The sequence below is a fragment of the Oncorhynchus mykiss genome, chromosome 13 (genome assembly GCF_057628025.1).
Source record: "Oncorhynchus mykiss isolate SJ-2025 chromosome 13, ASM5762802v1, whole genome shotgun sequence".
NCBI classification, from domain to species: Eukaryota; Metazoa; Chordata; class Actinopteri; order Salmoniformes; family Salmonidae; genus Oncorhynchus; species Oncorhynchus mykiss.
The window spans coordinates 83,473,871-83,496,571 of NC_143034.1; the positions used below are offsets into that span (position 1 = coordinate 83,473,871).

At 59.7% G+C, this 22,701-nt stretch overlaps 1 protein-coding gene across 1 annotated transcript in view; it reads right to left on the reverse strand.

The window, feature by feature from the left end:
- cacna1ha (calcium voltage-gated channel subunit alpha1 Ha) overlaps positions 1-22,701 on the reverse strand; it is a 156,540-nt gene that overhangs the window by 130,783 nt on the left and 3,056 nt on the right. Inside the window, exon 2 of the mRNA XM_090194382.1 lies at positions 19,488-20,125. Coding sequence (XP_090050508.1) covers positions 19,488-20,101 — 614 coding nt within the window. The 5' untranslated portion in view covers positions 20,102-20,125. The remainder of the gene's footprint in view (positions 1-19,487; positions 20,126-22,701) is intronic.

Here is a 22,701-nt window from a genome sequence, read left to right on the forward strand (position 1 = left end):
ACCGTAACAACCCTGGTCAGGACTCCTGACTGCCAGTGTGGCGGTAATACCGTCACCGTAACAACCCTGGTCAGGACTCCTGACTGCCGGTAATACGGTCACCGTAACAACCCTGGTCAGGACTCCTGACTGCCGGTAATACGGTCACCGTAACAACCCTGGTCAGGACTCCTGACTGCCGGTAATACGGTCACCGTAACAACCCTGGTCAGGACTCCTGACTGCCAGTGTGGCGGTAATACCGTCACCGTAACAACCCTGGTCAGGACTCAGTCTCAGTGCCCTCTCTGCTCAGTGCCCTCTCTGCTCAGTGCTCTCTCTGCTCAGTACCCTCTCTGTTCAGTGCCCTCTCTGCTCAGTGCCCTCTCTGCTCAGTGCTCTCTCTGCTCAGTGCTCTCTCTGCTCAGCGCTCTCTCTGCTCAGTGCCCTCTCTGCTCAGTGCCCTCTCTGCTCAGTTCTCTGCTCAGTGCTCTCTCTGCTCAGTCCCCTCATCACTCACCGCTGTCATCAAATGGGAGTCAAACTATCCACAAGTTCTGACTGAGCTTATACAGCACATATACAGCGATGAGTTTCTCTCTCTTCGGTATTCATAAAAACATATAACGAGAAGCGCCACGCAATGTGTTTTGTGTTTGTGGGGGAAGTGTTTAGTAACGAGTCTCTCACAACGGAGCAAATTTAATCAAAACGACACGTCGTGACCAAACTGCCACAGCATGATGGTAAACCCAGGGAGACCTTTCAGACCAGTATACCATTACCCCAGACCAGTACAGACCAGTATACCATTACCCCAGACCACAGCATGATGGTAAACCCAGGGAGACCTTTCAGACCAGTACAGTCCAGTATACCATTACCCCAGACCAGTACAGACCAGTATACCATTACCCCAGACCACAGCATGATGGTAAACCCAGGGAGACCTTTCAGACCAGTACAGACCAGTATAACATTACCCCAGACCAGTACAGACCAGTATAACCATTACCCCAGACCAGTACAGACCAGTATACCATTACCCCAGACCACAGCATGATGGTAAACCCAGGGAGACCGTTCAGACCAGTACAGACCAGTACAGACCAGTACAGACCAGTACAGACCAGTACAGACCAGTATACCATTACCCCAGACCAGTACAGACCAGTATACCATTACCCCAGCAAGTTTCTCCTGACTTAAATTATTATCAGAGGGCCGTCGCTCTACGTTTTAATGAAGTCAGTTCAATTGATACGAACCGATTCCGTTTGGCAGCAAACGGCTTCTCAAAAAAAAAAAAAGGGATTAACAGGAACAGAATTCCAGCAAGTAACAGAAGTTAAGGGATCCGATTGAGGAAAAGAGTATTTTTTCGCAGACCAGACGTACTCTCTGCTGGGATACGAGGACTCGAACCTCTTTGGTTTAAAACTCTCATCTACGGAAACATCATCTCTGGTTTAAGGATCAAGAAGATGACGGGAATGAGGCTGCATGGTGACCAGTAGGTGTTCACAGGTATGGGGTTGGGTTCATACTTCACCTTTCACCTCCCGAGTGATGAGGCTGCATAGTGACCAGTAGGTGTTCCCAGGTATGGGGTTGGGTTCATAGTTCACATTTCACCTTCCGAGTGATGAGGCTGCATGGTGACCAGTAGGTGTTCACAGGTATGGGGTTGGGTTCATACTTCACCTTTCACCTCCCGAGTGGGCGCAGTGGGTCTATCGGCACTGCATCTCAGTGCATCTCAGTGCTAAGAGGCGTCACTACCGGTGTAGACCGTCGTCCGGGGTTCGGCCCGGTGTAGACCGTCGTCCGGGGTTCGGCCCGGTGTGGGCCGTCGTCCGGGGTTCGGCCCGGTGTGGGCCGTCGTCCGGGGTTCAGCCCGGTGTAGACAGTCGTCCGGGGTTCGGTCTGGTGTAGACAGTCGTCCGGGGTTCGGCCCGGTGTGGGCCGTCGTCCGGGGTTCGGCCCGGTGTAGACAGTCGTCCGGGGTTCGGTCCGGTGTAGACAGTCGTCCGGGGTTCGGTCCGGTGTAGACAGTCGTCCGGGGTTCGGTCCGGTGTGGGCCGTCGTCCGGGGTTCGGTCCGGTGTAGGCCGTCGTCCCGGGGTTCGGCCCGGTGTAGACAGTCGTCCGGGGTTCGGTCCGGTGTAGGCCGTCGTCCGGGGTTCGGCCCGGTGTAGACCGTCGTCCGGGGTTCGGCCCGGTGTAGGCCCAGCGTCGTCCGGGGTTCGGCCCGGTGTAGACCGTCGTCCGGGGTTCGGTCCGGTGTAGACAGTCGTCCGGGGTTCGGCCCGGTGTAGACAGTCGTCCGGGGTTCGGCCCGGTGTGGGCCGTCGTCCGGGGTTCAGCCCGGTGTAGACAGTCGTCCGGGGTTCGGTCTGGTGTATACAGTCGTCCGGGGTTCGGCCAGGTGTGGGCCGTCGTCCAGGGTTCGGCCCGGTGTAGACCGTCGTCCGGGGTTCGGTCCGGTGTAGACAGTCGTCCGGGGTTCGGCCCGGTGTAGACAGTCGTCCGGGGTTCGGCCCGGTGTGGGCCGTCGTCCGGGGTTCAGCCCGGTGTAGACAGTCGTCCGGGGTTCGGTCTGGTGTAGACAGTCGTCCGGGATTCGGTCCGGTGTAGACAGTCGTCCGGGGTTCGGTCCGGTGTGGGCCGTCGTCCGGGGTTCGGCCCGGTGTGGGCAGTCGTCCGGGGTTCAGCCCGGTGTAGACAGTCGTCCGGGGTTCAGTCTGGTGTAGACAGTCGTCCGGGGTTCGGCCCGGTGTAGGCCCAGCGTCGTCCGGGGTTCGGCCCGGTGTAGACCGCCGTCCGGGGTTCGGTCCGGTGTAGACAGTCGTCCGGGGTTCGGCCCGGTGTAGACAGTCGTCCAGGGTTCGGCCCGGTGTAGACATTCGTCTGGGGTTCGGCCCGGTGTAGACCGCCGTCCGGGGTTCGGCCCGGTGTAGACAGTCGTCCGGGGTTCGGCCCGGTGTAGACCGCCGTCCGGGGTTCGGTCCGGTGTAGACCGCCGTCCGGGGTTCAGTCCGGTGTAGACAGTCGTCCGGGGTTCAGTCCGGTGTAGACAGTCGTCCGGGGTTCAGTCCGGTGTAGACAGTCGTCCGGGGTTCAGTCCGGTGTAGACAGTCGTCCGGGGTTCAGTCCGGTGTAGACAGTCGTCCGGGGTTCAGTCCGGTGTAGACCGCCGTCCGGGGTTCGGTCCGGTGTAGACAGTCGTCCGGGGTTCGGTCCGGTGTAGACAGTCGTCCGGGGTTCAGTCCGGTGTAGACAGTCGTCCGGGGTTCAGTCCGGTGTAGGCCGTCGTCCGGGGTTCGGTCCGGTGTAGGCCGTCGTCCCGGGGTTCGGTCCGGTGTAGACAGTCGTCCGGGGTTCAGTCCGGTGTAGGCCGTCGTCCGGGGTTCGGTCCGGTGTAGGCCGTCGTCCCGGGGTTCGGCCCGGTGTAGACAGTCGTCCGGGGTTCGGCCCGGTGTAGACCGCCGTCCGGGGTTCGGTCCGGTGTAGACCGCCGTCCGGGGTTCAGTCCGGTGTAGACAGTCGTACGGGGTTCAGTCCGGTGTAGACAGTCGTCCGGGGTTCAGTCCGGTGTAGACAGTCGTCCGGGGTTCAGTCCGGTGTAGACAGTCGTCCGGGGTTCAGTCCGGTGTAGACAGTCGTCCGGGGTTCAGTCCGGTGTAGACCGCCGTCCGGGGTTCGGTCCGGTGTAGACAGTCGTCCGGGGTTCGGTCCGGTGTAGACAGTCGACCGGGGTTCAGTCCGGTGTAGACAGTCGTCCGGGGTTCAGTCCGGTGTAGGCCGTCGTCCGGGGTTCGGTCCGGTGTAGGCCGTCGTCCCGGGGTTCGGTCCGGTGTAGACAGTCGTCCGGGGTTCAGTCCGGTGTAGGCCGTCGTCCGGGGTTCGGTCCGGTGTAGGCCGTCGTCCCGGGGTTCGGCCCGGTGTAGACAGTCGTCCGGGGTTCGGTCCGGTGTAGAACGTCGTCCGGGGTTCGGCCCGGTGTAGGCCCAGAGTCGTCCGGGGTTCGGCCCGGTGTAGACCGCCGTCCGGGGTTCGGTCCGGTGTAGACAGTCGTCCGGGGTTCGGCCCGGTGTAGACAGTCGTCCAGGGTTCGGCCCGGTGTAGACAGTCGTCTGGGGTTCGGCCCGGTGTAGACCGCCGTCCGGGGTTCGGCCCGGTGTAGACAGTCGTCCGGGGTTCGGCCCGGTGTAGACCGCCGTCCGGGGTTCGGTCCGGTGTAGACCGCCGTCCGGGGTTCGGCCCGGTGTAGACAGTCGTCTGGGGTTCGGCCCGGTGTAGACCGCCGTCCGGGGTTCGGCCCGGTGTAGACAGTCGTCCGGGGTTCGGTCCGGTGTAGGCCGTCGTCCGGGGTTCGGCCCGGTGTAGGCCCAGCGTCGTCCGGGGTTCGGCCCGGTGTAGACCGCCGTCCGGGGTTCGGTCCGGTGTAGACAGTCGTCCGGGGTTCGGCCCGGTGTAGACATTCGTCCTGGGTTCGGCCCGGTGTAGACAGTCGTCTGGGGTTCGGCCCGGTGTAGTCCGCCGTCCGGGGTTCGGCCCGGTGTAGACAGTCGTCCGGGGTTCGGCCCGGTGTAGACCGCCGTCCGGGGTTCGGCCCGGTGTAGACAGTCGTCCTGGGTTCGGCCCGGTGTAGACAGTCGTCTGGGGTTCGGCCCGGTGTAGTCCGCCGTCCGGGGTTCGGCCCGGTGTAGACAGTCGTCCGGGGTTCGGCCCGGTGTAGACCGCCGTCCGGGGTTCGGTCCGGTGTAGACCGCCGTCCGGGGTTCAGTCCAGTGTAGACAGTCGTCCGGGGTTCAGTCCGGTGTAGACAGTCGTCCGGGGTTCAGTCCGGTGTAGACAGTCGTCCGGGGTTCAGTCCGGTGTAGACAGTCGTCCGGGGTTCAGTCCGGTGTAGACCGCCGTCCGGGGTTCGGTCCGGTGTAGACAGTCGTCCGGGGTTCGGTCCGGTGTAGACAGTCGTCCGGGGTTCGGTCCGGTGTAGACAGTCGTCCGGGGTTCAGTCCGGTGTAGACAGTCGTCCGGGGTTCAGTCCGGTGTAGGCCGTCGTCCGGGGTTCGGTCCGGTGTAGGCCGTCGTCCCGGGGTTCGGCCCGGTGTAGACAGTCGTCCGGGGTTCGGCCCGGTGTAGACCGCCGTCCGGGGTTCGGTCCGGTGTAGACCGCCGTCCGGGGTTCAGTCCGGTGTAGACAGTCGTACGGGGTTCAGTCCGGTGTAGACAGTCGTCCGGGGTTCAGTCCGGTGTAGACAGTCGTCCGGGGTTCAGTCCGGTGTAGACAGTCGTCCGGGGTTCAGTCCGGTGTAGACAGTCGTCCGGGGTTCAGTCCGGTGTAGACCGCCGTCCGGGGTTCGGTCCGGTGTAGACAGTCGTCCGGGGTTCGGTCCGGTGTAGACAGTCGTCCGGGGTTCAGTCCGGTGTAGACAGTCGTCCGGGGTTCAGTCCGGTGTAGGCCGTCGTCCGGGGTTCGGTCCGGTGTAGGCCGTCGTCCCGGGGTTCGGTCCGGTGTAGACAGTCGTCCGGGGTTCAGTCCGGTGTAGGCCGTCGTCCGGGGTTCGGTCCGGTGTAGGCCGTCGTCCCGGGGTTCGGCCCGGTGTAGACAGTCGTCCGGGGTTCGGTCCGGTGTAGAACGTCGTCCGGGGTTCGGCCCGGTGTAGGCCCAGAGTCGTCCGGGGTTCGGCCCGGTGTAGACCGCCGTCCGGGGTTCGGTCCGGTGTAGACAGTCGTCCGGGGTTCGGCCCGGTGTAGACAGTCGTCCAGGGTTCGGCCCGGTGTAGACAGTCGTCTGGGGTTCGGCCCGGTGTAGACCGCCGTCCGGGGTTCGGCCCGGTGTAGACAGTCGTCTGGGGTTCGGCCCGGTGTAGACCGCCGTCCGGGGTTCGGCCCGGTGTAGACAGTCGTCCGGGGTTCGGTCCGGTGTAGGCCGTCGTCCGGGGTTCGGCCCGGTGTAGGCCCAGCGTCGTCCGGGGTTCGGCCCGGTGTAGACCGCCGTCCGGGGTTCGGTCCGGTGTAGACAGTCGTCCGGGGTTCGGCCCGGTGTAGACAGTCGTCCTGGGTTCGGCCCGGTGTAGACAGTCGTCTGGGGTTCGGCCCGGTGTAGTCCGCCGTCCGGGGTTCGGCCCGGTGTAGACAGTCGTCCGGGGTTCGGCCCGGTGTAGACCGCCGTCCGGGGTTCGGCCCGGTGTAGACAGTCGTCCTGGGTTCGGCCCGGTGTAGACAGTCGTCTGGGGTTCGGCCCGGTGTAGTCCGCCGTCCGGGGTTCGGCCCGGTGTAGACAGTCGTCCGGGGTTCGGCCCGGTGTAGACCGCCGTCCGGGGTTCGGTCCGGTGTAGACCGCCGTCCGGGGTTCAGTCCAGTGTAGACAGTCGTCCGGGGTTCAGTCCGGTGTAGACAGTCGTCCGGGGTTCAGTCCGGTGTAGACAGTTGTCCGGGGTTCAGTCCGGTGTAGACAGTCGTCCGGGGTTCAGTCCGGTGTAGACCGCCGTCCGGGGTTCGGTCCGGTGTACACAGTCGTCCGGGGTTCGGTCCGGTGTAGACAGTCGTCCGGGGTTCGGTCCGGTGTAGACAGTCGTCCGGGGTTCAGTCCAGTGTAGACAGTCGTCCGGGGTTCAGTCCGGTGTAGACAGTCGTCCGGGGTTCAGTCCGGTGTAGACAGTCGTCCGGGGTTCAGTCCGGTGTAGACAGTCGTCCGGGGTTCAGTCCGGTGTAGACAGTCGTCCGGGGTTCAGTCCGGTGTAGACAGTCGTCCGGGGTTCAGTCCGGTGTAGACAGTCGTCCGGGGCTCCGTCCGGTGTAGACAGTCGTCCGGGGTTCAGTCCGGTGTAGACAGTCGTCCGGGGTTCGGTCCGGTGTAGACAGTCGTCCGGGGTTCAGTCCGGTGTAGACCGTCGTCCGGGGTTCAGTCCGGTGTAGACAGTCGTTCGGGGTTCAGTCCGGTGTAGAACGTCGTCCGGGGTTCAGTCCGGTGTAGACAGTCGTCCGGGGTTCAGTCCGGTGTAGACCGTCGTCCGGGGTTCAGTCCGGTGTAGACAGTCGTCCGGGGTTCAGTCCGGTGTAGACAGTCGTCCAGGGTTCAGTCCGGTGTAGACAGTCGTCCGGGGTTCGGTCCGGTGTAGACAGTCGTCCGGGGTTCAGTCCGGTGTAGACAGTCGTCCGGGGTTCAGTCCGGTGTAGACAGTCGTCCGGGGTTCAGTCCGGTGTAGACAGTCGTCCGGGGTTCAGTCCGGTGTAGACAGTCGTCCGGGGTTCGGTCCGGTGTAGACCGCCGTCCGGGGTTCGGTCCGGTGTAGACAGTCGTCCGGGGTTCGGTCCGGTGTAGACAGTCGTCCGGGGTTCAGTCCGGTGTAGACAGTCGTCCGGGGTTCAGTCCGATGTAGACAGTCGTCCGGGGTTCAGTCCGGTGTAGACAGTCGTCCGGGGTTCAGTCCGGTGTAGACAGTCGTCCGGGGTTCAGTCCGGTGTAGACAGTCGTCCGGGGTTCAGTCCGGTGTAGACAGTCGTCCGGGGTTCAGTCCGGTGTAGACAGTCGTCCGGGGTTCAGTCCGGTGTAGACAGTCGTCCGGGGTTCAGTCCGGTGTAGACAGTCGTCCGGGGTTCAGTCCGGTGTAGACCGTCGTCCGGGGTTCGGTCCGGTGTAGACAGTCGTCCGGGGTTCGGTCCGGTGTAGGCCGTCGTCCCGGGGTTCGGTCCGGTGTAGACAGTCGTCCGGGGTTCAGTCCGGTGTAGGCCGTCGTCCGGGGTTCGGTCCGGTGTAGGCCGTCGTCCCGGGGTTCGGCCCGGTGTAGACAGTCGTCCGGGGTTCGGTCCAGTGTAGGCCGTCGTCCGGGGTTCGGCCCGGTGTAGGCCCAGCGTCGTCCGGGGTTCGGCCCGGTGTAGACCGCCGTCCGGGGTTCGGTCCGGTGTAGACAGTCGTCCGGGGTTCGGCCCGGTGTAGACATTCGTCCAGGGTTCGGCCCGGTGTAGACAGTCGTCTGGGGTTCGGCCCGGTGTAGACCGCCGTCCGGGGTTCGGCCCGGTGTAGACAGTCGTCCGGGGTTCGGCCCGGTGTAGACCGCCGTCCGGGGATCAGTCCGGTGTAGACAGTCGTCCGGGGTTCAGTCCGGTGTAGACAGTCGTCCGGGGTTCAGTCCGGTGTAGACAGTCGTCCGGGGTTCAGTCCGGTGTAGACAGTCGTCCGGGGTTCAGTCCGGTGTAGACAGTCGTCCGGGGTTCAGTCCGGTGTAGACAGTCGTCCGGTGTTCAGTCCGGTGTAGACAGTCGTCCGGGGTTCGGTCCGGTGTAGATAGTCGTCCGGGGTTCGGCCCGGTGTAGACAGTCGTCCGGGGTTCGGCCCGGTGTAGACAGTCGTCTGGGGTTCGGCCCGGTGTAGACCGCCGTCCGGGGTTCGGCCCGGTGTAGACAGTCGTCCGGGGTTCGGCCCGGTGTAGACCGCCGTCCGGGGTTCGGTCCGGTGTAGACCGCCGTCCGGGGTTCAGTCCGGTGTAGACAGTCGTCCGGGGTTCAGTCCGGTGTAGACAGTCGTCCGGGATTCAGTCCGGTGTAGACAGTCGTCCGGGGTTCAGTCCGGTGTAGACAGTCGTCCGGGGTTCGGTCCGGTGTAGACCGCCGTCCGGGGTTCGGTCCGGTGTAGACAGTCGTCCGGGGTTCGGTCCGGTGTAGACAGTCATCCGGGGTTCAGTCCGGTGTAGACAGTCGTCCGGGGTTCAGTCCGATGTAGACAGTCGTCCGGGGTTCAGTCCGGTGTAGACAGTCGTCCGGGGTTCAGTCCGGTGTAGACAGTCGTCCGGGGTTCAGTCCGGTGTAGACAGTCGTCCGGGGTTCAGTCCGGTGTAGACAGTCGTCCGGGGTTCAGTCCGGTGTAGACAGTCGTCCGGGGTCCAGTCCGGTGTAGACAGTCGTCCGGGGTTCAGTCCGGTGTAGACAGTCGTCCAGGGTTCAGTCCGGTGTAGACAGTCGTCCGGGGTTCGGTCCGGTGTAGACAGTCGTCCGGGGTTCAGTCCGGTGTAGACAGTCGTCCGGGGTTCAGTCCGGTGTAGACAGTCGTCCGGGGTTCAGTCCGGTGTAGACAGTCGTCCGGGGTTCAGTCCGGTGTAGACAGTCGTCCGGTGTTCAGTCCGGTGTAGACAGTCGTCCGGGGTTCGGTCCGGTGTAGATAGTCGTCCGGGGTTCGGCCCGGTGTAGACAGTCGTCCGGGGTTCGGCCCGGTGTAGACAGTCGTCTGGGGTTCGGCCCGGTGTAGACCGCCGTCCGGGGTTCGGCCCGGTGTAGACAGTCGTCCGGGGTTCGGCCCGGTGTAGACCGCCGTCCGGGGTTCGGTCCGGTGTAGACCTCCGTCCGGGGTTCAGTCCGGTGTAGACAGTCGTCCGGGGTTCAGTCCGGTGTAGACAGTCGTCCGGGGTTCAGTCCGGTGTAGACAGTCGTCCGGGGTTCAGTCCGGTGTAGACAGTCGTCCGGGGTTCGGTCCGGTGTAGACCGCCGTCCGGGGTTCGGTCCGGTGTAGACAGTCGTCCGGGGTTCGGTCCGGTGTAGACAGTCGTCCGGGGTTCAGTCCGGTGTAGACAGTCGTCCGGGGTTCAGTCCGATGTAGACAGTCGTCCGGGGTTCAGTCCGGTGTAGACAGTCGTCCGGGGTTCAGTCCGGTGTAGACAGTCGTCCGGGGTTCAGTCCGGTGTAGACAGTCGTCCCGGGGTTCGGTCCGGTGTAGACAGTCGTCCGGGGTTCAGTCCGGTGTAGGCCGTCGTCCGGGGTTCGGTCCGGTGTAGGCCGTCGTCCCGGGGTTCGGCCCGGTGTAGACAGTCGTCCGGGGTTCGGTCCAGTGTAGGCCGTCGTCCGGGGTTCGGCCCGGTGTAGGCCCAGCGTCGTCCGGGGTTCGGCCCGGTGTAGACCGCCGTCCGGGGTTCGGCCCGGTGTAGACAGTCGTCTGGGGTTCGGCCCGGTGTAGACCGCCGTCCGGGGTTCGGCCCGGTGTAGACAGTCGTCCGGGGTTCGGCCCGGTGTAGACCGCCGTCCGGGGTTCGGTCCGGTGTAGACCTCCGTCCGGGGTTCAGTCCGGTGTAGACAGTCGTCCGGGGTTCAGTCCGGTGTAGACAGTCGTCCGGGGTTCAGTCCGGTGTAGACAGTCGTCCGGGGTTCAGTCCGGTGTAGACAGTCGTCCGGGGTTCGGTCCGGTGTAGACCGCCGTCCGGGGTTCGGTCCGGTGTAGACAGTCGTCCGGGGTTCGGTCCGGTGTAGACAGTCGTCCGGGGTTCAGTCCGGTGTAGACAGTCGTCCGGGGTTCAGTCCGATGTAGACAGTCGTCCGGGGTTCAGTCCGGTGTAGACAGTCGTCCGGGGTTCAGTCCGGTGTAGACAGTCGTCCGGGGTTCAGTCCGGTGTAGACAGTCGTCCCGGGGTTCGGTCCGGTGTAGACAGTCGTCCGGGGTTCAGTCCGGTGTAGGCCGTCGTCCGGGGTTCGGTCCGGTGTAGGCCGTCGTCCCGGGGTTCGGCCCGGTGTAGACAGTCGTCCGGGGTTCGGTCCAGTGTAGGCCGTCGTCCGGGGTTCGGCCCGGTGTAGGCCCAGCGTCGTCCGGGGTTCGGCCCGGTGTAGACCGCCGTCCGGGGTTCGGTCCGGTGTAGACAGTCGTCCGGGGTTCGGCCCGGTGTAGACAGTCGTCCGGGGTTCAGTCCGGTGTAGACAGTCGTCCGGGGTTCAGTCCGGTGTAGACAGTCGTCCGGGGTTCAGTCCGGTGTAGACAGTCGTCCGGGGTTCAGTCCGGTGTACACAGTCGTCCGGGGTTCGGTCCGGTGTAGACCGCCGTCCGGGGTTCGGTCCGGTGTAGACAGTCGTCCGGGGTTCGGTCCGGTGTAGACAGTCGTCCGGGGTTCAGTCCGGTGTAGACAGTCGTCCGGGGTTCAGTCCGGTGTAGACAGTCGTCCGGGGTTCAGTCCGGTGTAGACAGTCGTCCGGGGTTCAGTCCGGTGTAGACAGTCGTCCGGGGTTCAGTCCGGTGTAGACAGTCGTCCGGGGTTCAGTCCGGTGTAGACAGTCGTCCGGGGTTCAGTCCGGTGTAGACAGTCGTCCGGGGTTCAGTCCGGTGTAGACAGTCGTCCGGGGTTCAGTCCGGTGTAGACAGTCGTCCGGGGTTCAGTCCGATGTAGACAGTCGTCCGGGGTTCAGTCCGGTGTAGACAGTCGTCCGGGGTTCAGTCCGGTGTAGACAGTCGTCCGGGGTTCAGTCCGGTGTAGACAGTCGTCCGGGGTTCAGTCCGGTGTAGACAGTCGTCCGGGGTTCAGTCCGGTGTAGACAGTCGTCCGGGGTTCAGTCCGGTGTAGACAGTCGTCCGGGGTTCAGTCCGGTGTAGACAGTCGTCCAGGGTTCAGTCCGGTGTAGACAGTCGTCCGGGGTTCGGTCCGGTGTAGACAGTCGTCCGGGGTTCAGTCCGGTGTAGACAGTCGTCCGGGGTTCAGTCCGGTGTAGACAGTCGTCCGGGGTTCAGTCCGGTGTAGACAGTCGTCCGGGGTTCAGTCCGGTGTAGACAGTCGTCCGGTGTTCAGTCCGGTGTAGACAGTCGTCCGGGGTTCGGTCCGGTGTAGATAGTCGTCCGGGGTTCGGCCCGGTGTAGACAGTCGTCCGGGGTTCGGCCCGGTGTAGACAGTCGTCTGGGGTTCGGCCCGGTGTAGACCGCCGTCCGGGGTTCGGCCCGGTGTAGACAGTCGTCCGGGGTTCGGCCCGGTGTAGACCGCCGTCCGGGGTTCGGTCCGGTGTAGACCGCCGTCCGGGGTTCAGTCCGGTGTAGACAGTCGTCCGGGGTTCAGTCCGGTGTAGACAGTCGTCCGGGGTTCAGTCCGGTGTAGACAGTCGTCCGGGGTTCAGTCCGGTGTAGACAGTCGTCCGGGGTTCGGTCCGGTGTAGACCGCCGTCCGGGGTTCGGTCCGGTGTAGACAGTCGTCCGGGGTTCGGTCCGGTGTAGACAGTCGTCCGGGGTTCAGTCCGGTGTAGACAGTCGTCCGGGGTTCAGTCCGATGTAGACAGTCGTCCGGGGTTCAGTCCGGTGTAGACAGTCGTCCGGGGTTCAGTCCGGTGTAGACAGTCGTCCGGGGTTCAGTCCGGTGTAGACAGTCGTCCCGGGGTTCGGTCCGGTGTAGACAGTCGTCCGGGGTTCAGTCCGGTGTAGGCCGTCGTCCGGGGTTCGGTCCGGTGTAGGCCGTCGTCCCGGGGTTCGGCCCGGTGTAGACAGTCGTCCGGGGTTCGGTCCAGTGTAGGCCGTCGTCCGGGGTTCGGCCCGGTGTAGGCCCAGCGTCGTCCGGGGTTCGGCCCGGTGTAGACCGCCGTCCGGGGTTCGGTCCGGTGTAGACAGTCGTCCGGGGTTCGGCCCGGTGTAGACAGTCGTCCGGGGTTCAGTCCGGTGTAGACAGTCGTCCGGGGTTCAGTCCGGTGTAGACCGCCGTCCGGGGTTCGGTCCGGTGTAGACAGTCGTCCGGGGTTCGGTCCGGTGTAGACAGTCGTCCGGGGTTCAGTCCGGTGTAGACAGTCGTCCGGGGTTCAGTCCGGTGTAGACAGTCGTCCGGGGTTCGGTCCGGTGTAGACAGTCGTCCGGGGTTCAGTCCGGTGTAGACAGTCGTCCGGGGTTCAGTCCGGTGTAGACAGTCGTCCGGGGTTCAGTCCGGTGTAGACAGTCGTCCGGGGTTCAGTCCGGTGTAGACAGTCGTCCGGGGTTCAGTCCGGTGTAGACAGTCGTCCGGGGTTCGGTCCGGTGTAGACCGCCGTCCGGGGTTCGGTCCGGTGTAGACAGTCGTCCGGGGTTCGGTCCGGTGTAGACAGTCGTCCGGGGTTCAGTCCGGTGTAGACAGTCGTCCGGGGTTCAGTCCGATGTAGACAGTCGTCCGGGGTTCAGTCCGGTGTAGACAGTCGTCCCGGGGTTCGGTCCGGTGTAGACAGTCGTCCGGGGTTCAGTCCGGTGTAGGCCGTCGTCCGGGGTTCGGTCCGGTGTAGGCCGTCGTCCCGGGGTTCGGCCCGGTGTAGACAGTCGTCCGGGGTTCGGTCCAGTGTAGGCCGTCGTCCGGGGTTCGGCCCGGTGTAGGCCCAGCGTCGTCCGGGGTTCGGCCCGGTGTAGACCGCCGTCCGGGGTTCGGTCCGGTGTAGACAGTCGTCCGGGGTTCGGCCCGGTGTAGACAGTCGTCCGGGGTTCAGTCCGGTGTAGACAGTCGTCCGGGGTTCAGTCCGGTGTAGACAGTCGTCCGGGGTTCAGTCCGGTGTAGACAGTCGTCCGGGGTTCAGTCCGGTGTACACAGTCGTCCGGGGTTCGGTCCGGTGTAGACCGCCGTCCGGGGTTCGGTCCGGTGTAGACAGTCGTCCGGGGTTCGGTCCGGTGTAGACAGTCGTCCGGGGTTCAGTCCGGTGTAGACAGTCGTCCGGGGTTCAGTCCGGTGTAGACAGTCGTCCGGGGTTCAGTCCGGTGTAGACAGTCGTCCGGGGTTCAGTCCGGTGTAGACAGTCGTCCGGGGTTCAGTCCGGTGTAGACAGTCGTCCGGGGTTCAGTCCGGTGTAGACAGTCGTCCGGGGTTCAGTCCGGTGTAGACAGTCGTCCGGGGTTCAGTCCGGTGTAGACAGTCGTCCGGGGTTCAGTCCGGTGTAGACAGTCGTCCGGGGTTCAGTCCGATGTAGACAGTCGTCCGGGGTTCAGTCCGGTGTAGACAGTCGTCCGGGGTTCAGTCCGGTGTAGACAGTCGTCCGGGGTTCAGTCCGGTGTAGACAGTCGTCCGGGGTTCAGTCCGGTGTAGACAGTCGTCCGGGGTTCAGTCCGGTGTAGACAGTCGTCCGGGGTTCAGTCCGGTGTAGACAGTCGTCCGGGGTTCAGTCCGGTGTAGACAGTCGTCCAGGGTTCAGTCCGGTGTAGACAGTCGTCCGGGGTTCGGTCCGGTGTAGACAGTCGTCCGGGGTTCAGTCCGGTGTAGACAGTCGTCCGGGGTTCAGTCCGGTGTAGACAGTCGTCCGGGGTTCAGTCCGGTGTAGACAGTCGTCCGGGGTTCAGTCCGGTGTAGACAGTCGTCCGGTGTTCAGTCCGGTGTAGACAGTCGTCCGGGGTTCGGTCCGGTGTAGATAGTCGTCCGGGGTTCGGCCCGGTGTAGACAGTCGTCCGGGGTTCGGCCCGGTGTAGACAGTCGTCTGGGGTTCGGCCCGGTGTAGACCGCCGTCCGGGGTTCGGCCCGGTGTAGACAGTCGTCCGGGGTTCGGCCCGGTGTAGACCGCCGTCCGGGGTTCGGTCCGGTGTAGACCGCCGTCCGGGGTTCAGTCCGGTGTAGACAGTCGTCCGGGGTTCAGTCCGGTGTAGACAGTCGTCCGGGGTTCAGTCCGGTGTAGACAGTCGTCCGGGGTTCAGTCCGGTGTAGACAGTCGTCCGGGGTTCGGTCCGGTGTAGACCGCCGTCCGGGGTTCGGTCCGGTGTAGACAGTCGTCCGGGGTTCGGTCCGGTGTAGACAGTCGTCCGGGGTTCAGTCCGGTGTAGACAGTCGTCCGGGGTTCAGTCCGATGTAGACAGTCGTCCGGGGTTCAGTCCGGTGTAGACAGTCGTCCGGGGTTCAGTCCGGTGTAGACAGTCGTCCGGGGTTCAGTCCGGTGTAGACAGTCGTCCCGGGGTTCGGTCCGGTGTAGACAGTCGTCCGGGGTTCAGTCCGGTGTAGGCCGTCGTCCGGGGTTCGGTCCGGTGTAGGCCGTCGTCCCGGGGTTCGGCCCGGTGTAGACAGTCGTCCGGGGTTCGGTCCAGTGTAGGCCGTCGTCCGGGGTTCGGCCCGGTGTAGGCCCAGCGTCGTCCGGGGTTCGGCCCGGTGTAGACCGCCGTCCGGGGTTCGGTCCGGTGTAGACAGTCGTCCGGGGTTCGGCCCGGTGTAGACAGTCGTCCGGGGTTCAGTCCGGTGTAGACAGTCGTCCGGGGTTCAGTCCGGTGTAGACCGCCGTCCGGGGTTCGGTCCGGTGTAGACAGTCGTCCGGGGTTCGGTCCGGTGTAGACAGTCGTCCGGGGTTCAGTCCGGTGTAGACAGTCGTCCGGGGTTCAGTCCGGTGTAGACAGTCGTCCGGGGTTCGGTCCGGTGTAGACAGTCGTCCGGGGTTCAGTCCGGTGTAGACAGTCGTCCGGGGTTCAGTCCGGTGTAGACAGTCGTCCGGGGTTCAGTCCGGTGTAGACAGTCGTCCGGGGTTCAGTCCGGTGTAGACAGTCGTCCGGGGTTCAGTCCGGTGTAGACAGTCGTCCGGGGTTCGGTCCGGTGTAGACCGCCGTCCGGGGTTCGGTCCGGTGTAGACAGTCGTCCGGGGTTCGGTCCGGTGTAGACAGTCGTCCGGGGTTCAGTCCGGTGTAGACAGTCGTCCGGGGTTCAGTCCGATGTAGACAGTCGTCCGGGGTTCAGTCCGGTGTAGACCGTCGTCCGGGGTTCAGTCCGGTGTAGACAGTCGTCCGGGGTTCAGTCCGGTGTAGACAGTCGTCCGGGGTTCAGTCCGGTGTAGACAGTCGTCCGGGTTTCGGTCCGGTGTGGGCCGTCGTTGTAAATAAACATTTAGTTCTTAACTGACTTGCCTCGTTAAATAAAGCTGACTCCAGGGAGAAGGCTGCTGAGAAGATCCAGGGTAGAAAAGTGATCCATCCTCATTTACACATACTGTATGTAACAGTATAGCTTCCCGTCCCTCCCCTACCCGGGGCTCGAACCAGGGACCCTATCCACACATCGACAACAGCCACCCTCGAAGCATCGTTACCCATCGCTCCACAAAAAAGCCGCGGCCCTTTGCAGAGCAAAGGGGGGAAACAACTACTTCAAGGTCTCAAGAGCGAGTGACGTCACCGATTGAAAACGCCATTAGCTATTAGCACCACCGCTAACTAGCTAGCCGTTTCACATCGGTTACATGTATATAGACTTTTCTACTGTGTTATTGTACGTTTGTTTATGTGTAACTCTGTTGTTGTTTGTGTCGCACTACTTTGCTTTATCTTGGCCAGGTCGCAGTTGTAAATGAGAAATTGTTCTCAACTGGCCTACCTGGTTAAATAAAGGTGAAATAAAATGAATAAATGAATAAATAATACAAAGCTAGATTTACAATTGCTGACGGGAGTATTTCAGGAAACAGGGCTTCAGGAAACAGGGATTCAGGAAACAGTGCTTCAGGAAACAGTGCTTCAGGAAACAGTGCTTCAGGAAACAGAGTTTCAGGAAACAGAGTTTCAGGAAACAGGGATCAGGAAACAGTGCTTCAGGAAACAGTGCTTCAGGAAACAGTGCTTCAGGAAACAGATATTCAGGAAACAGGATTTCAGGAAACAGGGCTTCAGGAAACAGTGCTTCAGGAAACAGGGATTCAGGAAACAAGGCTTCTACAGTGGACCAGTCAGTCAACTAGCAAGACATTGTTGTCATTTTATAACAGGTGATGATCAGCAGAAAAAAGGGAGTAACTAACTATCTCTCATAGTAGTAGATGTGACTTCCTCTTTCAAACACAGCTAATAGCTAACATTCGCCAAAACAAGCTAGCTAGCTACTGTACTTAGTGAAACCCCCATGAGTAACACAGCTAATAGCTAACATCAGCCAAAACACGCTAGCTAACTACTGTACTTAGTGAAACCCCTATGAGTAACACAGCTAATAGCTAACATTAGCCAAAACAAGCTAGCTTGCTACTGTACTTAGTGAAACCCCTATGAGAAACACAGCTAATAGCTAACATTAGCCAAAACAAGCTAGCTAACTACTGTACTTAGTGAAACCCCTATGAGTAACACAGCTAATAGCTAACTAACTCTCAGCAGGACCTCAGAGTTGATCAGATCAGCAGAAATAAGGGACTAACTAACTAACTCTCAGCGGGACCTCAGAGTTGATCAGATCAGCAGAAATAAGGGACTAACTAACTAACTCTCAGCGGGACCTCAGAGTTGATCAGATCAGCAGAAATAAGGGACTAACTAACTAACTCTCAGCGGGACCTCAGAGTTGATCAGATCAGCAGAAATAAGGGACTAACTAACTAACTCTCAGCGGGACCTCAGAGTTGATCAGATCAGCAGAAATAAGGGACTAACTAACTAACTAACTCTCAGCGGGACCTCAGAGATGCTCAGATCAGCAGAAATAAGGGACTAACTAACTAACTCTCAGCAGGACCTCAGAGTTGCTCAGATCAGCAGAAATAAGGGACTAACTAACTAACTCTCAGCAGGACCTCAGAGTTGCTCAGATCAGCAGAAATAAGGGACTAACTAACTAACTCTCAGCAGGACCTCAGAGTTGCCGGGGCAACAAAACGCAGCCAGGAATAGACATGTTTAAAACTTCAACCAGCCGCACATACCTCTCATTAGGACTGAGTGTGTGTGTGTGTGTTCTAACACCACAGACAGCTGGGCAGCTATGAGGTGTGTGAAGACCAGAGTGTACTTCATTTACTTTTTTGGGTTATAATATTTACACTGGAGAGTTCTGACCACCTACCTGGGAACGAACACTGCTTACAGTCTGGCTAGAGGGACACACGCACGCACGCACGCACACACACACACACACGCACACACACTCACACACACACACACACACACACATACGTATTCTCAAGAATGCAGAAATGCAGAGAGAGAGAAACATCTCCCATCATAGTAAAAGTGGGACCGTGACATTTAAAACAGTCCCTTTTTAAATAGTTTTTTTCCTGTTTAAAAGACAATAAGAGCAGTTTAATCAAATTTAACGTAAATTTCACAATGTACCTATACTACCATTACTGGAGCTAAAGGATATGGGTTACAGACCAGTACAGACCAGTACAGACCATTATACTACCATTACTGGAGCTCAGTTCCACCAGTGGCATCTCCTTCTTATTTAACTTCTCAAAGTGTTACCATACAGGACTTTGCAGAAGTCGCTTTCTCTGACCAGCTACAGACGAGACCAGCTACCACCCGGGCCAGCTACAGACCAGAACAGCTACAGACCAGAACAGCTACAGACCAGAACAGCTACAGACCAGAACAGCTACAGACCAGACCAGCTACCACCCGGGCCAGCTACAGACCAGACCAGCTACAGACCAGACCAGCTACAGACCAGAACAGCTCCAGACCAGACCAGCTACAGACCAGATCAGACCAGCTACCACCCGGGCCAGCTACAGACCAGACCAGCTACAGACCAGCTACAGACCAGACCAGCTACAGACCAGACCAGACCAGCTACAGACCAGCTACACCCCCAGCTACAGACCAGACCAGCTACAGACCAGACCAGCTACTGACCAGACCAGCTACAGACCAGAACAGCTACAGACCAGACCAGCTCCAGACCAGACCAGACAAGTACAGACCAGCTACAGACCAGTCCAGTTACAGACCAGACCAGCTACAAAACAGCTACAGACCAGGCCAGCTACAGACCAGACCAGCTACAGACCAGACAAGCTACAGAACAGCTACAGATCAGACCAGCTACAGACCAGACCAGCTACAGACTAGACCAGCTACAGAACAGCTACAGACCAGAACAGCTACAGAACAGCTACAGACCAGACCAGCTACAGACCAGACCAGCAACAGAACAGCTACAGACCAGACCAGCTACAGAACAGCTACAGAACAGCTACAGACCAGCTACAGACCAGACCAGCTACAGACCAGACCAGCTACAGAACAGCTACAGACCAGACCAGCTACAGAATAGACCAGCTACAGAACAGCTACAGACCAGACCAGCTACAGAACAGCTACAGACCAGACCAGCTACAGACCAGACCAGCTACAGACCAGCTACAGAACAGCTACAGACCAGACCAGACCAGACCAGCTACAGACCAGCTACAGACCAGCTAAAGACCAGACCAGCTACAGACCAGCTACAGACCAGACCAGTTACAGACCAGACCAGACCAGCTACAGACCAGCTACAGACCAGACCAGCTACAGACCAGAACAGCTACAGACCAGACCAGCTCCAGACCAGCCCCGACCAGACAAGTACAGACCAGCTACAGACCAGTCCAGTTACAGAACAGACCAGTACAGACCAGCTTCAAACAGCAGTAAAGGATATGGGTTTAGAGACCAGTACAGACCAGTACAGACCAGTACAGACAGCAGTAAAGGATATGGGTTACAGACCAGTACAGACCAGTACAGACCAGTACAGACAGCAGTAAAGGATATGGGTTACAGACCAGTACAGACAGCAGTAAAGGATATGGGTTACAGACCAGTACAGACCAGTACAGACCAGCAGTAAAGGATATGGGTTACAGACCAGTACAGACCAGTACAGACCAGTACAGACAGCAGTAAAGGATATGGGTTACAGACCAGTACAGACCAGTACAGACCAACAGTAAAGGATATGGGTTACAGACCAGTGCAGACCAGCAGTAAAGGATATGGGTTACAGACCAGTACAGACCAGTACAGACCAGTACAGACCAGCAGTAAAGGATATGGGTTACAGGCCAGTACAGACCAGTACAGACAGCAGTAAAGGATATGGGTTACAGACCGTGCGTAGACACCAGCTGCGAGGACGCGTCGTCTGTTTGATGCAGAAGAAGACTACGGGGGCGAGGGCTGGATATGGCTGCTGCTCCTCCTCTTCAGACAGCAGGTCCACTGGGTCTACCGGCTCCATTACCGGCTCCGTTACTGGCTCCCTCCTCACGTCACCGAACACACCACCACAACTACTACCGCCGGTAACGACAACGGGAGGCCCCGGGACACGACGGGCAGCTACTCCTGCACCTTCCTCCTCCCTTTCCTCCTCCTCTTCCTCCTCCTCCGGCCCTGGACTCCATGTGCTGCTGCCTCCCTCCTCTTCCTCGTCCTCGTCATCATCAGGGAAGCTGATGTCGTGGCGGTGACGTCTCGGGGGGTTGTGCTCCCGGTAAAACGATGATGGGTGTGGGTTGTGTTCCCGGTAAAATGGAGCCGGTATGAGAACCCTCACCTCTCCGTCACGGCACTGCCTTTCCTCCCCTCCCTGCTGGATGTTGAGGGCAGGAGTGAGGGTGGGGGTAGAGGAGGTGGGGGTGGGGGTAGAGGGGGTGGGGGTAGAGGAGGTGGGGGTGTAGAGGAAGCGGACTCTCCCCTCGCCATCAGTCATGATAGAGAGCCAGGCAGAGCCACCCTGGGGGGAGGAGTAAGGGAGATGGGGCAGAAAGAAAGTGAGGTGGAGAGATGAAGAGAGAGGAGGGGGAGGCAGGGAAGAGAGGAAGAGGAGGAGGAAGAGAGAAGAGGAAGAAAGGAAGAGAGGAGGAGGAAGAGAGGAAGAGATGAGAAGAAGAGAGGAGAGGAAGAGGGGGAGAGGACGAAAGGAAGATGGCAGAGGAAGAGGAGGAGAGGAGGAGGAAGAGAGGAGAGGAAGAAAGGAATAGAGGAAGAGAGGAGAGGAAGAACAGAAGCGGAGAGAGGAAGAGGAGGAGAGGAGGGGGAAGAGAGGAGAGGAAGAGGAAGGAGAGGATGAAAGGAAGAGGGGATAGGAAGATCACAAGACACTGGTTAGATAAACCTAACTAATGACTGGACACTAGTAAGGCACTGGTTACTAACTAATTACTGGACACTGGTTAGATAAAACATTTAACCAGTGCTATTCAACTTTTCTAAATTCCTACATGGCCCTCCCCTGCCCTCCTTTCGGCAAATCAGATCACGACTACATTTTGTTCCTCCCTTCCTATAGGCAGAAACCCAAACATGAAGTACCCGTGCAAAGGTAATTTCAACCTTGGTCTGACCAATCGGAAAACATGCTTCAAGATGTTCCCGGGTAGCCTCTGAGAATAACATACACAAATTCACGGATACGGTGACTGAGTTCATCAGGAAGTGTATATGAGATGTTGTATCCACTGTGACTACTAAAACCTACCCAAACCAGAAACCGCGGATAGACGTCAGCATTCGCGCAAAACTGAAAGTGTAAACCATCGCATTTAACCGTGGCAAGGTGACTGGGAACATGGCCGATTACAAACAGTGTAGTTATTCCCTCCGCAAAGCAATCAAACAGGCAAAATGTCAGTACAGAGACAAAGTGGAGTCAGTCGCAATTCAACAGCTCAGACACGAGACGTATGTGGCAGGGTCTACAGACAATCACAGGCTACAAAGGGGGAAAACCAGCCATGTGGTGGACACCGACGTCTTGCTCCCGGACAAGCTAAACACCTTCTTCGCCCGCTTTGAGGATAACGCAGTGCCATCGACGCGGGCCGCTCCCAAGGACTGTGGGCTCTCCTGCTCTGTGGCCGAGGTGAGTAAGCCGTTTAAGAGTGTTAACCCTCGCAAGGCTGCCGGCCCAGATGGCATCCCTAGCCGCGCCCTCAGAGCATGCGCAAACCAGCTGGCTGGAGTGTTTACAGTCATATTCAATCGCTCCCTATCCCAGTCTGCTGTCCCCACTTGCTTCAAGGTGGTCACCATTGTTCCTGTAGCCAAGAAGGCAAAGGTAACTGAACTAAATGACTATCGCCCCGTAGCACTCACTTCTGTCATCATGAAGTGCTTTGAGAGATTAGTCAAGGATCATATCACCTCCATCCTACCTGAAACCCTAGACCCACTCCAATTTGCTTACCACCCCAATAGATCCACAGACGATGCAATCGCCATCACACGGCACACTGCCCTAACCCATCTGGACAAGTGGAATATCTATGTAAGAATGCTGTTCATTCACTATAGCTCAGCATTCAACACCACAGTACCCTCCAAACTCATCATTAAGCTTGAGACCCTGGGTCTCGACCCCACCCTGTGCAACTGGGTCCTGGACTTCCTGACGGGCCACCCCCCCAGGTGGTGAAGGTAGGAAACAACTCCTCCACTTCGCTGATCCTCAACAATGGGGCCCCACAAGGGTGCGTGCTCAGCCCCCTCCTGTACTCCCTGTTCACCCATGACTGCATGGCCATGCACACCTCCAACTTAATCATCAAGTTTGCAGATGACACAACAGTAGTAAGCCTGATTACCAACAATGACAAGACAGCCTACAGAGAGGAGGTGAGGGCCTTCGGAGAGTGGTGCCAGGAAAATAACCTCTCACTCAACATCAACAACACAAAGGAGCTGCTCATGGACTTCATGAAACAGCAGAGGGTGCACCCCCCTATCCACATCGACGGGACGTCTAGTGGAGAAGGTAGAAAGTTTTAAGTTACTCTGCGTACACATCACTGACCATCAGAATTGGTCCACCCACACAGACAGCGTTGTGAAGAAGGCGCAGCAGCGCCTCTCCAACCTCAGGAGGCTGAAAAAAATTGGTTTGGCCCCTAAAACTCTCACAAACTTTTACAGATGCACAATTCAGAGCATCCTGTCGCGCTGTATCACCGCCTGGTACGGCAACTGCACCGCCCGCAATCGCAGGGCTCTCCAGATGGTGGTGCGGTCTGCCCAACGCATCACCGGGGGCAAACTACCTGCCCTCTAGAACACCTACACCACCCGAAGTCACAGGAAGGCCAAAAAAAAGATCATCAAGGACAACAACCACCCGAGCCACGGACAGTTCACCCAGCTATCATCCAGAAAGCGAGGTCAGTACAGGTGCATCAAAGCCGGGACCCGAGAGACTGAACAATAGCTTCTATCCCAAAGAAAAGGAAAGGGGGATAGTCACTTGTACAAGGCCATCAGACTTCCAACCTGGTTACGCAACCCTGCACCTTAGAGGTGACTTGAAATCACTGGTCA